Here is a 16028-nt window from a genome sequence, read left to right on the forward strand (position 1 = left end):
TTATAACATTTAATTTTTTAACTTATCATTAACTTTAGTCTACTATGTTTACCTTATTTCTTTTTTAAAAAATATTTTATTTATTATTTATTGGGGAAAGAGAAAGAGGCAGATTGAGAGAGAATGGGCATGTTAGGGCCTCCAGCCACTGCAATCAAACTCCAGATGCATGTGCCACCTTGTGCATCTGGCTTATAAGGGTACTGGGGAATCGAACCTGGGTCCTTAGGTTTCACAAACAAGTAACTTAACTGCTAAGCTATCTCTCCAGTCCCCTATCTTTTTTCTTAATCTTGAAAAACCTCAAGTTCAATCACCAGCCTTCTAACAAATACTTTATTGCCATATATTTTAGTTTTGTCTTGTCTTGCTTTGAACTCATTATTACTTTTTTGTGGTCCATATTGGCTAAAACTTACCCACATACTTCTCACTATCTTTGCTGGTAATAGAGCTCAGGTCAATCTCAAGTTCATTATGTTGCCCAATGCTTGCTTGAAACTTTTAATCCTGTGCCTCAGCTTCTCAACTGCTGTAGTTTTAGGCATGCATTACCATACTCAACTTGCAATTCATTATTACATATCCTTTATCCTATTAAAGAGTCTGCTTGCAGCTGGCTACATCAATTATACAGCTAACAAGGTGTTCATCCACAAAATATATAAGGAATGCAAATAACCCATCAGCAAAAGAACAAAATATCAATTTTTTTCTTTTTGAAAAAATATTTTTATTTATTCATTTACAAGCAGAGAGAGATAGAAGAGTGAGAGACAGAACACATGGGGGCCTCCAGCTGCTGCAGACAGACCCCAGATGCATGCACTACTTTGTGCATCTGGCTTTATGTGGGTACTGGGGAATTGAACTTGGCAAGCACCTTAATAGCTGGGCTATCTCACCAGCCCCAATTATGGAATTTTAAAACAACATAGACATCAATAAATAGTGCCCAAAATAAAAAATATAAATGGGTGAGATATATGTGAAAAAAATGTTCAATACCACTAATAACCAGAGAAATAAGTTAAAACCAATTCCCATCAGAATGGCTATTATCAAAATGACAAAACATAAAAAAGTTGTACATAGTTGGTCAGAGGTAAACTAGCACAGCCACACTGCAGAAGAGCATGAATGTTCCTCAGCAAATTGAAAATGCAACTACTGTGCAATCCAACAACCTAACTACAGGGTACATGGCTATAGAAAATGAACAGTCAGAATTCTCAATGTAGATCTCATCCCTGTTCACAGCAGCCATGAACCAAACACACGCTGAGTCCTGAGCTGGTGAACGAGAACACTGTGATAAATACACACAATGAAATACCAGGCAGCACTGAAAGGACGAAGCCCTGTGTGCAGGGAAAGGACAAAACCCACCAGATCTGACCTGGACGTACAGTCTAGAAAAGTCTATGTCACAGGAATTGGCAGCTGGGGGTTGGAACATAAAACGCCCCTAAGTTCATACTCCAGTACTCCAGTCCCAGCCGCTGGCGCTCTTCAGGAAGGTGGTGGGACCTTTAGGAGGCGGAGCCTTACTGGTGGAAGAGGCCCCTGAGCGTGGGCCTTGGGGTACCAGAGCAGGTCTGTATGTGCCATTCGCTCTGTTTCCTTTCTGTGGGGATGACAATGCCCTGCCATGTTTTCCTGGCCAGGATAGACTTGAGAACTGATGCCAAATCAAACCCTTTTCTTCCCATATGCTGTTTCCAGTCAGGTATTTTGTCCCAGTCATTAGAAGGTAACTACATTAGAGGTTACCAGAGGAAGAACAGGGGACGAAGCACTAATATATGTAAATTATCCTGTAAATATTCATGCTTATGCCCATAGATTAGTGCTACTCTCACCCTTGGCCAGAGAAGCTTCTCTTTGCAGATGGTGGTGACTACTGAGGAGACTCAAACACCATTAAGGTGCTGCAAGTAAGTTAAGAGACTGTTCAGTACTCAGAACTTAAATGCAATTTCTCTACTATGCCCTGCAAGGCTTAAGGGACTCGGTGGTGATGAAGCTGGTAGAAAGAACGTAAGAGCCAGAGGATGAGAGGAAAGCTGTGGAATTGTGTCTGCCAGACCAGAAGTGGCTACTGCATTCATCAGTCACAGCAACTGCCAAAGACTGGATTTATCAACATTCCATCATTGGTAGTAAAGGAAGACAAATAAAAGATATCAAAGTAAAAGACAAACTAGTTGGAAAGAAAGGGTTTAGAGGAAGGGGTCAAGAGAAGGTAACATGAGGGTATTATGAGCAAAACACATTACATACATGTATTTAATCTGTCAAGGAAACAGTGATGAAGAGATATCTCAGCAGGTTAAAACACTTCATGTATAAGCATGAAGGAATCTGGGCAACCCAAGTTCAATTCCGCAGCACTTACGCAAACAAGTGGGGAGGGCCATGCACGCTGGCAACCCCAGTCACACAGGGGCAGACACCTGAGAATCACTGTGGCTCATGAAAATTAGAGCTCCAGTTTTTGAAAGAGAATCTGCCTCAAGGAAACACATGGGTGAGGCCTGTAGGAGGATACCCAGACTTCTCCTTTAGTCTATGCAAGCAAATGCACAGGGCATGCACATCTGCACACACATGTGCACACACAAGACTTATCCCCCACCATATACATTATACACACCATGTCACAAATACTACACAAATGACCCTGTAAAAATGCGAAAGAAAATCTTCTTGCTTTAGTAAAGTTTTGTCAAACTCAATTTTGTCTAAGAATAGCTACATTCAACTCTGACTCATGCATATCACTGCTAAGAATATTTATGTGCAAACTTCTGTGGAAAAATGTTTTTACTCCTCTTGGATAAACACACCTAGAAGTGAGACTATTGGTCACAAGTAATTATATGATTAGTATTTGGAAGGACTTTTGTATTATTTTTATTTTTTGCTTTAGACAGGGTTTGTAGCTAGCAGTGGCCTCAGTCCTGCTGTGTAGCTAGGGCGACTTTGAATTTGAACTCTTTATCCCCATGCCTCCAGCTCCTGAATGCTGTGATGACAGGCAGGTGCCACCATACCCAGCTAAGAAAAATTTAAAGTCATTATACCACTTTTCATTCCCAGCAGCAATGTATAAGAATTCTGATTTCTTCACACACCAACATTATTGTATTATTACCTTTGTTTGTTTGTTTTGTTTTTTTGAGGTAAGGTCTCACTCTAGCCTCTAGCTCAGGCTGTTCTGGAATTCATTATGGCCTTGAACTCATGGAGATCTTCCTACCTCTGCCTCCTGAGTGCTGGGATAAGCGGTGTATACCATCACACCTAGCTTAATTTATTGATTTTTTTTCATAAAACGTTTGCACACATACAGCCCTTCTCCCCCAACCAAATTCTGCTGAGTCTTTGGTGGGGTTATTGGTATACAATGTGGGGTCCAAGAGGCCTTAGTCAGTCTCTGCAGGGATGGGGAAATAGGGTGTCTCAGGCTATTCTCACCCACCCTGAGGCTCTGACAATCTTCCCACCCCCTCTCCCAAGATGTTCCCGGAACTTTGAGGGGCTAGATAGGGTCTGATTTACTGTTTCCTTCTCTGTAGACTGGCTCTCTGTTTTGACGAGATTTGAGGGACCACAGTGTCTGTTGTCATTTCCTTGCAACTGGTTTTCAGGCCAGCTGTGAGAGCAGTATTCTTATCACCACTCTTTCCCTATAAGGACTTCTGGGCCAGGGTGGATGAGATGGAGGAGGTAAGACATATCCTGGTAGACAGCTCCCTGCCCCCCCACCTTCTCTCTCTTTCTTTGCCAGGTAGGGTCTTGCTCTGGCCCAGGCTGACCTGGAATTCACTATGTAGTCTCAGTGTGGCCTGGAACTCATGGCGATCTTCCTACCTCTGCCTCCCAAGTGCTGAGATTAAAGGCCACCACACCTGGCCTATCACCTATTTCCCTAGCAGGTGTCATAGTGGTTTTGACTTGCCTATCTCCAATGAGTACATATGCACACATCTTTTCATGGATTTTTTTTTTTTTTTTTTTTTTTTTTGGACAGCCATATAACAATTTTGGGTAAATGGTCTAGCTGCTTTTTTTTTCTCTGCCTCTGAGATTTTATACTTTCCCTTTGACAAGGTCAAAATGTTCAGGGAAAGACGTATACTATCATTTTTTTTTAAATTCATTCCATTTGCTCTAGCTTGAACTTCCTGAAGCTACATATTTCAAGCCTCCAATGATTTAGGAAAATCCTCAGCCTTTTTCTCATCCAACACAGCTTCTAAATAGTCACACTGCTATCACATTACCTGCCTTCAATGTGGACTCAGGTGACGTTACCATAAGAGCTTTCTCTGTCCTACTTTATATTTCTCCCCTTCGCTTTTATACTTTTTTTCTGTGTTGCCTAGTTTGTTAAATCTCTCCTGCTGTGACCACTCTACTGTTAAAACTACTGAATATGGTTTTAAATTTCTGGGTTTTTTAATTACTATCTTTATGTGTATTTGCACGCATACACATGAGTGTGTGTTTCTGTGTGGGAGTTTGGGTGCGTGTGGAAGTCAGAGGACAGTCTTGAGTGTTGGTCCTTGTCCTCCCTCTCATTTGAGGCAGAGTCTCTTTGTGTCCACTGCTGTGGCAAATGCCTGACTGGCTAGCCTGGGAGCTTCTAGAAGATTCCTGCCTCAGCAGCCTGTCTTGTCATAGGAGGGCTGGCTTATAGGCACACACTCCTGCATTCAACTTCGTGTGGGTTCTGGAGATTCGAACCTTGGTCATCGCACTTCTGTATCGGGCTCATAACCCACTGAACATCTCCTTAGGCCAAATTGCTCTTTGTTTATGTTTCCCATTTCTAGGTATTTAGTGGGTCTATCTTTAAATTTGCTTGTTATTGTTGGACTCTCTTGATCTTTCCTGGTCCTTTCAGCCACTTCTTCCATGTCTTTAAGCATATTAAATACACTTATTCCAACAGTATTTGCCTCAGGACTCTAACTTCTGAGCTCTTGGGCTTTCTGGCCACCTGTCTATCTTTTTTGTCAGCTATCATGTACTGTGACTTGTTTTCTTACAGACTCTGATATTTTTATGTATATTGCCATTTTGTGGAACTTTATCTGGAGAATACTTGAGGCCACGCATCATCAGAGATGCAGTCATCCTGAACATTTGCGTCTCCCAACACCCCGGGCCACCATCAACCGAGGACCCCTTACACCGGCTGCACTTCCTACTTGAAGTTTGGGGATAATGTCATGCAGCCCGTCCATGCACAAGCCAACTGTGGTTATGAAGTCTAAAAACAACTTTTCAGGGTGGAGTAATGGCTTAGTGGTTAAGGCGCTTGCCTGTGAAGCCTAACAACTCAGGTTCCATCCCCCAGTACCCATGTAAGGACAAGGAGGCCCATGTGTCTGGAATTCCTTTGCAGTAGCACACCCATTATCTCACTCTCTCAAAATAAAGAAAGAAAAAACTAAAAACCAGGGCTGGAGAGGTGACTTAGTGGCTAAGCGCTTGCCTGTGAAGCCTAAGGACCTCAGTTCAAGGCTCGATTCCCCAGGACCCATGTTAGCCAGATGCACAAGGAGGTGCATGTGTCTGGAGTTCATTGTTAGTGGCTAGAGGCCCTGGAGCGCCCATTCTCTCTCTCTCTCTCTATCTGCCTCTTTCTCTGTCACTTTCAAATAAATAAAATAAAATAAATAAATAAACTAAAAACCACTTTTCGTCTTGGTTCAAAGTGTTAAAGACATCATTTTTACTGGACTCCCTACAGAGAGCAGAGGAAGGGTGGAGTAGGGAGCTTGCTTGTAGTTTGCCTGTGGTCGTTGTACTGGGTTCCTGTGAGGCTGTGCATCTGGACCAGTCCAACCTCCCTCCTTAATGTCTGCATGACTGTGGAAATAGAGCATCAGCCTATCAATCTGACCAATGGCAGTGTGAATTCATTCTCTTCTACTTAGGTCACAAGCTCCCGGCAATGGCTGAATTTTGACCTTTGAGATTCTAACTTAGCAGTTTATATGTATGATTAAATATTGTTTCTTTTAAAAATTTTTATTTATTTATTATTTATTTATTTGACAGAGAAAGAAAGAGCCAGATATATAGAGAGAGAGAATGGGCACACTAGAGCTTCTAGCCACCGTAAGCAAATCCAGATGCATACACCACCTTATGCATCTGGCTTTACGTGGGTGCTGGGGAATCAAATCTGTATCTTTTGGCTTTGCAGGAACGTGTCTTAACCACTAAGCCATTGCTCCAGCCCATAGATACTGGTTCTTAAATATATACTTCATTGGAAGCCGGCGTGGTGGTGCACTCCTTTAATCTCAGCACTCGGGAGGCAAAGGTAGGAAGATCACTGTGAGTTCAAGGCCAGCTTGAGACTACACAGTGAAATCCAGATCAGCCTGGGCTAGAGTGAAATCCTACCTTGAAAAACACACACAGACACACACACACACACACACACACACACACACACACTTCAATAGGCTAAAGTGATGGCTTAGTGGTTAAGGTGCTTGCCTGTGAAGCCTAAGGACCCATGTTCAACTACCCAGATCCCACATAAGCCAGACATACAAGATGACTCATGCGCAAGGTCACATGTGCTCACAAGGTGGCACATGTATTTGGAGTTCAATTACAGTGTTTGGAAGCCCTGGCACGCCAACCCCCTGCCATAAAAAAGGCCAATTTGTTAGGCTTGACTCAAAACATAATTATACTTCATTTAGCATTTTATTGTTTCCAGCAACAAAACACGACACAAACAATACCGAAACTACTGGTGCAAGAACTGGGCATAAGGCCGGGTGTGTTGGTGCACACCTTTAATCCCAGCACTCGGGAGGCAGAGGTAGGAGGATCACCAAGAGTTCAAGGCCAGCCTAAGACTACAAAATAAGTTCCAGGTCAGCCTGGGCTAGCATGAGACCCTACCTCAAAAAAAAAAAAAATGAACTGAGCATGAATTGAGTCACAATTGAGCATGAATTCAGTCACTCACAATAATAATAATAATAATAATAATAATAATAACAATAACAGATTTCTACCTGTGCAAGGTTGTCCCGCATACTAGAAAGGTAGATATGGAAGGAGATCTCAGTTACAAGGTGTCAAAGGACATTAGGGAATAAATGCATTGTGTCCAGCTTGCCAATCTCAAGGCTGGATAGGAGACAGTCCTGAGAAGGGTCCAGGGACTATCTAGTTCCTCCCTGGGCGAATCCTACTTGTTTGGTGATGTGCAGGCCACAGCAATGCAAGGTGCACACTACTGATGATGGAGCAGATCGTGAGCCCACACTCATTTCTGCCTAGAATAAAAGAAAGAAGTGCTAGGGCTGGAGAAATGGCTTAATGGCTATGGCATTTGCCTGTGAAACTAAGGACCCAGGTTCAATTCTCCAGTACCCACACAAGCCAGATACACAAGATGGTGCTTGTGCTTGGAGTTCATTTGCAGTGGCGAGAGGCCCTGGCACACCTATTCCCCCACCTCTACGTATGCGTGTGTGTGTGTGTGTGTGTGTGTGTGTGTGTGTGTGTGTGTATCTTTCTCTAAAAGAAAGAAGTCCTCTCTCCCTTGTGTATAGCAGCAGAATGGAATATAAATTTAAAAGGTGTGAATCAGAATTAGGACTACCTACCTACATACACACACACACACACAAACACAGAGTCTGTTGTGATAGGCATAATCAGAGCTGTGGCTCAATCACAACCACTTGCAGCTGGTAGTATAGACTGCAGCTCACTCCACACATGAAAGAAAACCCTGCCAATGCTTTCATCTCTGCATGCTTAAGTGAGACCAATGCTGGCAGTACAATCTGCCACAAACAACTGGTAGAAAAGCTGGTAGAGGGTTGGGATTATGGAGAGAGAAAAATGATGAAATCACCTTGATCCACAGAATGGACCCACTGGAGATAGCATGGCTGGCTCTGCATAGACCAACATTCTTCAATAAAAATAGGCTGATGGTTGGGGCTGGAGAGATGGCTCAACAGTTAAGGTGTTTGCCTGCAATGCCTAAAGACCCAAGTTCAATATCCCAGTACCCACATAAAGCCAAGATGCACAAGGTGATGTATGCATCTGGGGTTTGTTTGCAGCGGCTAGAGGCCCTGGCATGACCATTCTCATCCCCCCCCCCCACACACACACACTCTCATTCTTACTTTCTCTTTTTTTCTCTCTCATTGTAAATAAATAAGTAAAGAGGCTGATAGTGACAAAACTCGTTCACTCCATAAATATTGAATAGGCAGCCACTTAGAGTAGCTTTCAGACTCTCATTGCCATGAGGTAAATATTAAATAAATATTCATGCAGACAAGCACAGAAAAAGGTTTTTCTGAGGGAAATATAAGTTACAGGATTTAAAAAGTCATATTCTTCCAAAAAAAATGACTTTTGCTTCTTTTACAACCAAAAACTCAATAAAAGTAGAAGTGATACAATGAAGCACCCATGGGAGCTGAGGCCAGGGAAGGTCTTTCTAAGTGACGGCCAGAAGAAAAGTCCCTCACATCACATGCTTCACATGAGGACCACGTGGGCATCGGGCACACTTCATCCTCATGAGAATTCCTGCCCAGCTCATGTCGATGACACAACCAACACCCTGAAACAATGTCTGCCAAGGGAAGCAACTTCGTTTTCACCACAGACGCAGCCCTTGGGTCTAGAACATGATATGCTTATTATGGTGCAGTTTGGGTTATGAGGTTTGTAATCCATCAGAGATTTATAAGAAAATGTGCTACAAATTCAGAGTAATGGGGGAGATCTAAGACAGCAAAGTGGCTTCTGTGGCAAACACTGAAAATGGAGGGAGTGGCTAATACAGAAACATCAGGATCAAAACATGAAAAATGTATTAGGCTAAGAACAAAGCCTTGTATAGAATGGGAATGCTATCATTTAAAAAACACAATTATTTATATGGTGCATTCCAATCTCAAAGGCATAATGATGCTCCTGAAAGTAACACAGACTGTGAGACTCAGCTGTGACTCCTGTAAGCCTCTGGAGTTGGGATAGGAATGGGCATTTCTAACAAAGGGGCATAGCACAAGTCATAAGGTTGTCCACTGCCGCAGCTTTGGTTCTCAGGGACAATGTTCATGTGCCAAAGGATTGGCCAGACATAGTCATTCTACCCAGTCGACTACATCTGACATCTCTGCTGAAGTTCTGGGACGCAGCAACTTATCTTCCACCTTCACAATAGCATGGTGTCCTGGTTCACTATGATGTCACGTTGATAATAACAATGCAGGAGTGCTGGAGAGATAGCTTTGAGGATAAGGTGCTTGCCTGCAAAGCCTAGGAATCCAGGTTTGATTTCCAGGACCCATACAAGCCAGATGCACAAGGTGGCACATGCATCTGGAGTTCATTTGCAGTGTCTGGAGACCCTGATGTGCCCATTCTCTCTCCCTCCTTGAAAATAAAAAAAATGATTATCTATAAAGGTCTAATTGCTACATTTGTTAATAAAATTTCTCTCTCTGCCTCTTTCAATCTCTCTCTCTCCCACCCTCCCTCCCTCCCTCAAATAAACAAAAATTTTAACAAAATTTTCTAAAAACGTTAAATTGAACTCAAGGAATGATGGTGTCACCAACAAATGTGGGCTAAGAACTACCATGACTTGATTGCTGAAAACCATGCAGATATTTTATTCAACTGGACAGACTCCAGGATGTTGGGTAATGCTTGCCAATTTCATGGCATTTTCAACTATGGAAGTGGCTTGAACACACAATCAATCTCCCATCGGAGAGTGGGAAGGACAAGCTTAATCCAAAACACACATAGCTGTTCTCTCTTCCCAGAGCAGCGTGGGTGCTGCCTGCAAGTCACCCCGCACCACACCTGCTGCGCCTGGGCTCAGCTCTTTGTGGGGACTGCACATGTGAAACCAGGAGGGACAGAGACCTAACAGGGCAACTTAGCTGACCTTTTGCAATCCCTGGAAGGACGTGGTTACACTTGCAGCCATTGGACATTTTTCTGATATCACTGGTCTTGGATCCACATTTCAGTCATCATCCCAAGGCCTACCCTAGAGATAGTGCATGGCAAGAAGCTCCATCCTTGAAGAAACACTGGTGCTCATGCACACATACGGACGTGGTAGACCGGGGCGGATGATTACTTGCGCTGGGACTTGTGAGCTCTACATGGAGCGTGCATGTGATTCTAAACTGGCAGAAGTCATCACAGTATTTTTCTCCCCTCACCCACTGCTTTGTTTTTTGTATTTTTGAGGTAGGGTCTCACTGTAACCCAACCCAGGCTGGCCTGGAATTCACTATGTAGTCTCAGGTGCTTTTTTTTTCTTAAATTCTGCTGCATCTTGTAAGCACCAAACATTGTTAAAATGTAGAGAGAAAAAGAGGACAATTAAAAGTAAGTGGTAGAAACAAAATGAAAAAACAAAATTAGAGGTGCTTATTTTCAGAAGCAAAATGGCTTAAATAAAATAGGTGAAAACATCTCAAAGTGTCAGATATTCTAGTGCCTACTCAAACACTTAATAATTATGCATATTTTAAAACTATAATTTCAGGGCTGGAGAGATAGCTCAGTGGTTAAGGCACTTGCCTTAACCTGAGATCAATTCCCAGTACCCATGTAAGCCAGATGCACAAAGTGATACAGGCATCTGGAGTTGATTTGCAGTGGTTGGAGGCCCTAGAGTACCCATTCTCTCTCTACTTGCAAATAAATAAATAAATTTTCAAAAATTATAATTTCCGATGATCCATCTATTTATACCTAAAAATTATAGATCAGTTTTGAGAAATTGGAATTAATCTTTAAAGTAGCAATGAATAATAAACTAATGGAATATGTTATACCACTATTTGTAAAATTGTTACAACTTAAAATACAAGTAACACTGCTGGCTATTTGTAGAATACTTTCCAGAAGTCAGACAAGGGTTGACTAACCGCTTTGAATGAGTTATCTTTAGAATTATCAAAATAATTCCATGATAGAACTCTTAGCCTTATGTTTTTTTCATGGAGAAAAAAAAACTAAAACTTTAAAAGGTTGGTTAGGGCTGAAGAGATGGCTCAACGGTTAAAGTACTTGCCAGCAAAGCTTAATGACCCAGGTTTGATTCCCCAGTGTCCATGAAAAGCCAGATGCACAAGGTGGCACATGCATCTGGAATTCATTTGCAGTGGCAAGAGGCCTTGGTGTGCCTCTCTCTCTTTCTCCTCCCTCCCCCAACCGACATAGTGACACACACTTTTAATTCTAGCACTCAGGAGGCAGAGGTGGGAGGATCACTGAATTTGAGGCTATATAGACTACATAGTGAATTCCAGGTCAGCCTGGGCCAGAGCGAGACCCTACCTCGAAAAAAACAAAGATTTTAATAGAACACTGGGAAGTGTGCATGTGCGCTAATTTGTGAATGAATGGATGAACAGAATATTTATTAATGTTCATTAATTAGGTTGATTAATTTGACTAAATGGAAGCAATGAGACTTAAAGTCACTTATGTCTTAATTACTAGGTAAACACCAAAATGATTTAATATATCACTGAAATGAGCTAAATGGGCTTAGAAAAACAAGGTCTTTTGAGATCATTACCCTCTAAGGGTTGGCAATAGGGCAGCACAGCAACGTTTATATGTGTGTGTGGTGTGCATGCATGTGTGTATATATGTTCATGTGTATGGCCAGGCATGTGTATATACATGCCTGTGTGTATGAGAGTTCATCTGCATGCAAAGACATGTAGGTGTACATACGAATGTGCGTGTTGATGCATGTGGAGGACAAAGATTGAAGCCACCTGTCTTCTATTATTCCCCACCTTATTTGTTTTGAGATAAGATGGCTCATTAAAGCTAGGACTTCCCTACTTAGCTAAGCTGGCCAGCAAGTCACAGAGATCCCCTGTATCCACTTGCCCCACACTGGGATGACAGGCGCACATCACTGAGTCACGATTTGACATGGGTGCTGGAGATTTGAACTCATTTCCTCATACTTGTGTGGTAAGCATTTCATCTACTAAGCTGTCTCCCAAACCCAAATATACAATGTCTTTTTTAAAAATAGCATATTTAATGCACTAAGAATATGTGGCAGAGAAAGAACTCAAAATGGTAATTCCCGAAACCGAAAAGCAGAGGTCCTTGTCAGAAGACAATGAACCTCCACGGCGAACAGAAATCCCACCAAAGATTTCCAGGGATTCTTCAGGAATTTTGTCTGAATTCTTTATTATTTATCTCTAAATTAAAAACCTGCCATATTTTTCTTTGTTACCTATGTGACTCATGATATTACAGAAAGGTCTGGAAAAAGGGCATAAGTAAACCATAACTCTCCTGTCACACCAAGAACATAAAAGTCTTGCTATAAACCCTGGCTGTACCTTGGTCTTCATAAACTTGGAGTGGCTTTTGTACACCTCAATCTGTTTGATCTCCTCCTCACGGTCCTCACTGTTCAGCACACCATTGGCTTTCAACATCTGGATCTCATCCTCGAGGTCCCGTATATTTCGCTCTAGTGAAGCAATTTTTGTGTCCTATTGGTAAAAGTTGGGGCGGGGGAATAAAGAGAGAAGGAGAGGAAAAAAAGAAAGAACAGAGAGAAAATAAGTTGATTTTTCAGTATTGTCAAAATAGAATTCAAACAATAACATTTGGTCATGATACATTAACCATGGTGAAGTCACAGCCCCGAATTCAGACAATTTTCTATTTTTCTTTATGAGGATCATATGTAAGATGAATGACTCAGCTTCAATAACCATGAACATGTGCCCACCCTAATAGTGACAAAAATCAACCAAGTGATGGAGAGATGGCTCAGCAATAAAGGCACTTGCCTGCAAAGTCTAATGACCAGAGTTCAATTCCCCACAACCCACATAAAGCCAGATGCACAAAGTGGCACATTTATCTGGAGTTCATTTGCAGTGGCTACAGTCCCTGGTGTGCCTATTCTCTCTCTCTCTGTCTCTCTCTGTGTCTCTCTCTCTGTCTCTCTCTCTCTCTCCAGCTACCTCTATGTCTATCTCTATCTGCCTCTTCCTTTCTCTCTCATCAATAAATAATAAATAAATAAAATATTTTTAAAAATCATCCAATATGTTACAAAACAAAACCAATACACCATTAAAGGAAACGTATGTGTAATCCGAGATACAGCTAATTCAGGAATATTTTTGAGCCCAGTTGCAAGCATAAAAACATATATGTGTGTCTGTCTGTGTATGTATGTCAGTGTGTGTAGACCTGGGTTTTATAAGGAATTGGAATTTGACTCTAAGAGAAGGAAATTCAGTCCTACCAATGGAGAAAAGAGTTCTCATCTAAAATACAGACCTAAGTGAGATTCAGTCACTGAATCCTGACAGCATATAACTGATACACTAAATACTAAAAATGTGTAACAACTGGACAAAATGTATCCCAACATCATGATTTATTTGGTGAGCAGTCAGGTCCCTATGCGACAAAAAAGTTAAGCTATGATTTACAGACGCCCAAAATTAGAAATACTACATTCAGATGTGGGATTGATTGAGAAAAAATGTCTAATGGCAATCTCTGTACAAAAGAGCATGCATAGAAACAGAAATAAGTGATGCTTTAGAAAGTACAGAAGAAGGCTTAGCAATTAAGGTGCTTGCTTGCAAAGCCTGAAGGCCTGGGTTCAATCCCTCAATACCCACATAAAGCCAGATGCTCAAAGTGGCACATGTATCTGGAGTTTGTTTGCAGTGGAAGAATTCTTCCCCTTTTTCTCTCTCATGGCTTTCTCTGGTTCTCTGCTTGCAAATAAATAAGAAATAAAATTTTAAAAATATTCTTATAAAATGACATCTCAGGCTGGAGAGATTGCTTAGTGGTTAAGGTCTTTATATAAAGCCTAAGGATCCAGGTTCGATTCCCTAGAATCCACGTAAGCCAAATGCCTTTGGTGGCACATGCATCTGCAGTTCATTTGCAGTGTCTAGAGGCCCTGGCATACCTATTTTCTTCTCTCTCTCTTAAATGAAAATGAATGAATAATTAAATATACACATATTTTTAAAAAGACATGTCTGAGCCTCCAAGGCTCAGGGAACATTACAAAATAGGTGGTAGAAGGAATGTAAAAGCCAAAGGATGGGGAGGTGTACTCTGTGACACTGACATCCAGACATGAAGTGGCCATTGCATTCATGACCTCACAGTGTATGTCATCATGCATGATGGAGGAAGGCAGAACAAAAGACAAACCAGACATCAAAATCAGAGAAGGGGTTCAATAGAAGGAAGGTTGTGAATGGGCCAAAAGAAATCATGGAAGAGGATTATGATCAATACATATGTACATGAATGAAAACTGTGAAGAACACCAGAAAGAAAAAGGTATTGATGTAGAAAAATGCGAAGCCTGCCATCATGGGTTCAATTTCCCAGCACCTGCTTAAAGCCTGAAGCAATTCCTGTTTTCCTAATGCATCCAGGACATTGGGAGGCAGAGGCAGGAGAAGAACTGAAGCTCAGGCAGACCAGCTAGCCTAATGTTGACTTGCAGTCTAGTAGTTATCCATTCATTCATTTATATATTTATTTTGAAGCAAGATCTCACTGTAATCCAAGCTGACCTGGAAATCACTCTGCAGCCTGGAAGTTCTTTTGATGCAACAAGAGCCCTTGTCTCAAAGAAGATGGAGCACAGACACCTCCAAGGAGTCCTCTGACACTTACACACACACACACACACACACATACACACGGCAGAGGTAGGAGGATTGCCGTGGATTCAAGACCCCCCCTGAGACTACATAGTGAATCCCAGGTCAGCCTAGGCTAGAATGAGACCCTACCTCTAAAAAACAAACAAACAAAATAAATAAATAAGTAAGTAAAATAAATAAATATATTTTAAAAATAAAAAGTAAAAGGACCTATTATATTTTCCAATTATATAAGTGATTTGTGGCTGGAGAAAGGGCTCAGCAGTTAAAGGTGCATGGTTGCAAATCTTGCTGGCTTGGGTTTGATTCCCAAGATCACACATAAAGCCAGATGCACAAAGTGTCTCATATATCTGCAGTTAGTTAGCAGCAGCAGGAGACCCTAGCATGTCCATATTCTCTCCTTCTCAAATATACAAATGGAGATACTTTTAAAAATAAAAGTGATTTGCTTATAATTCATTAAATATTGAATCTACTCTGTCATTCACGTTTTTATGCACTGTTTGTCAGTATATTTCAATTTAGATGCAAGTTCTTAAAAGTATGCATACCATACTACTAGCTTAAGCAAGGAAACCGTTACTGACTGATTATATTTCTCCAAAATCTGCACCAGTCTGATGAGGCAGCATTGAGAGACAGGGGAAGGATGAGAGAAGTCAAGAGGATGGGCCCTCAAGATAACTTTTGTGTTCTTGTAAGAAAAGACACTGGGGAGAGGGCTCAGTCATCAAAGGCACTTGCTTCTAAAACCTGAAGGCTGGGGTTCAGTTCCTCAGCTACCCACATAAAACCAGACTAGCATGTTCTGCAGTACATGTGTGCATATACACACCCAAACATGTGCAAATACATATTTTTTATTTAAAAAGACACTATCATATTCTGTTTTTCTATCTCATTTATAGATACAAGAACGTGGCCATCAACAAGTCACATAGAGTGTCTTCATCAAACCCTAGACAAGCTGAGGTCCTGATTACAAATTTCTATCCCCTAGAATTGTTGAAAAGACACATTTCCATTGTTCACACTGCACTACCCAGTCTATGAATTCCCATGTTCATACTACTAAATCTATAATTTGTTCAGGAAGCCCTGAATTACACTTCATGACTCAGTTCTGAGTGTTGAAAAGAAAAAGGAGGTAGAGAAGAAAGAGAACCACCTTTCTGTCTCTAACATGGACTCAAGTCTAGAGTTTTACCACTCACAATGGAGGCATCCTCCTCTCTCTCTAACTTGGACTAGGCTCTGGAATTTTAGCATTCACAGTACAATCTC

General features: G+C 41.5%; 1 protein-coding gene across 14 annotated transcripts in view; it reads right to left on the bottom strand.

The window, feature by feature from the left end:
* The window catches only part of Erc2 (ELKS/RAB6-interacting/CAST family member 2), a 1023973-nt gene that overhangs the window by 738183 nt on the left and 269762 nt on the right, over positions 1-16028 (bottom strand). For all 14 annotated transcript variants that reach the window (XM_045136003.1, XM_045136012.1, XM_045136010.1 and 11 more), the window contains one exon: positions 12420-12575. In XM_045136003.1, the coding sequence (XP_044991938.1) occupies positions 12420-12575 (156 nt within the window). The remainder of the gene's footprint in view (positions 1-12419; positions 12576-16028) is intronic.

Source organism: Jaculus jaculus, chromosome 16 (genome assembly GCF_020740685.1).
Source record: "Jaculus jaculus isolate mJacJac1 chromosome 16, mJacJac1.mat.Y.cur, whole genome shotgun sequence".
Taxonomy (NCBI): Eukaryota; Metazoa; Chordata; class Mammalia; order Rodentia; family Dipodidae; genus Jaculus; species Jaculus jaculus.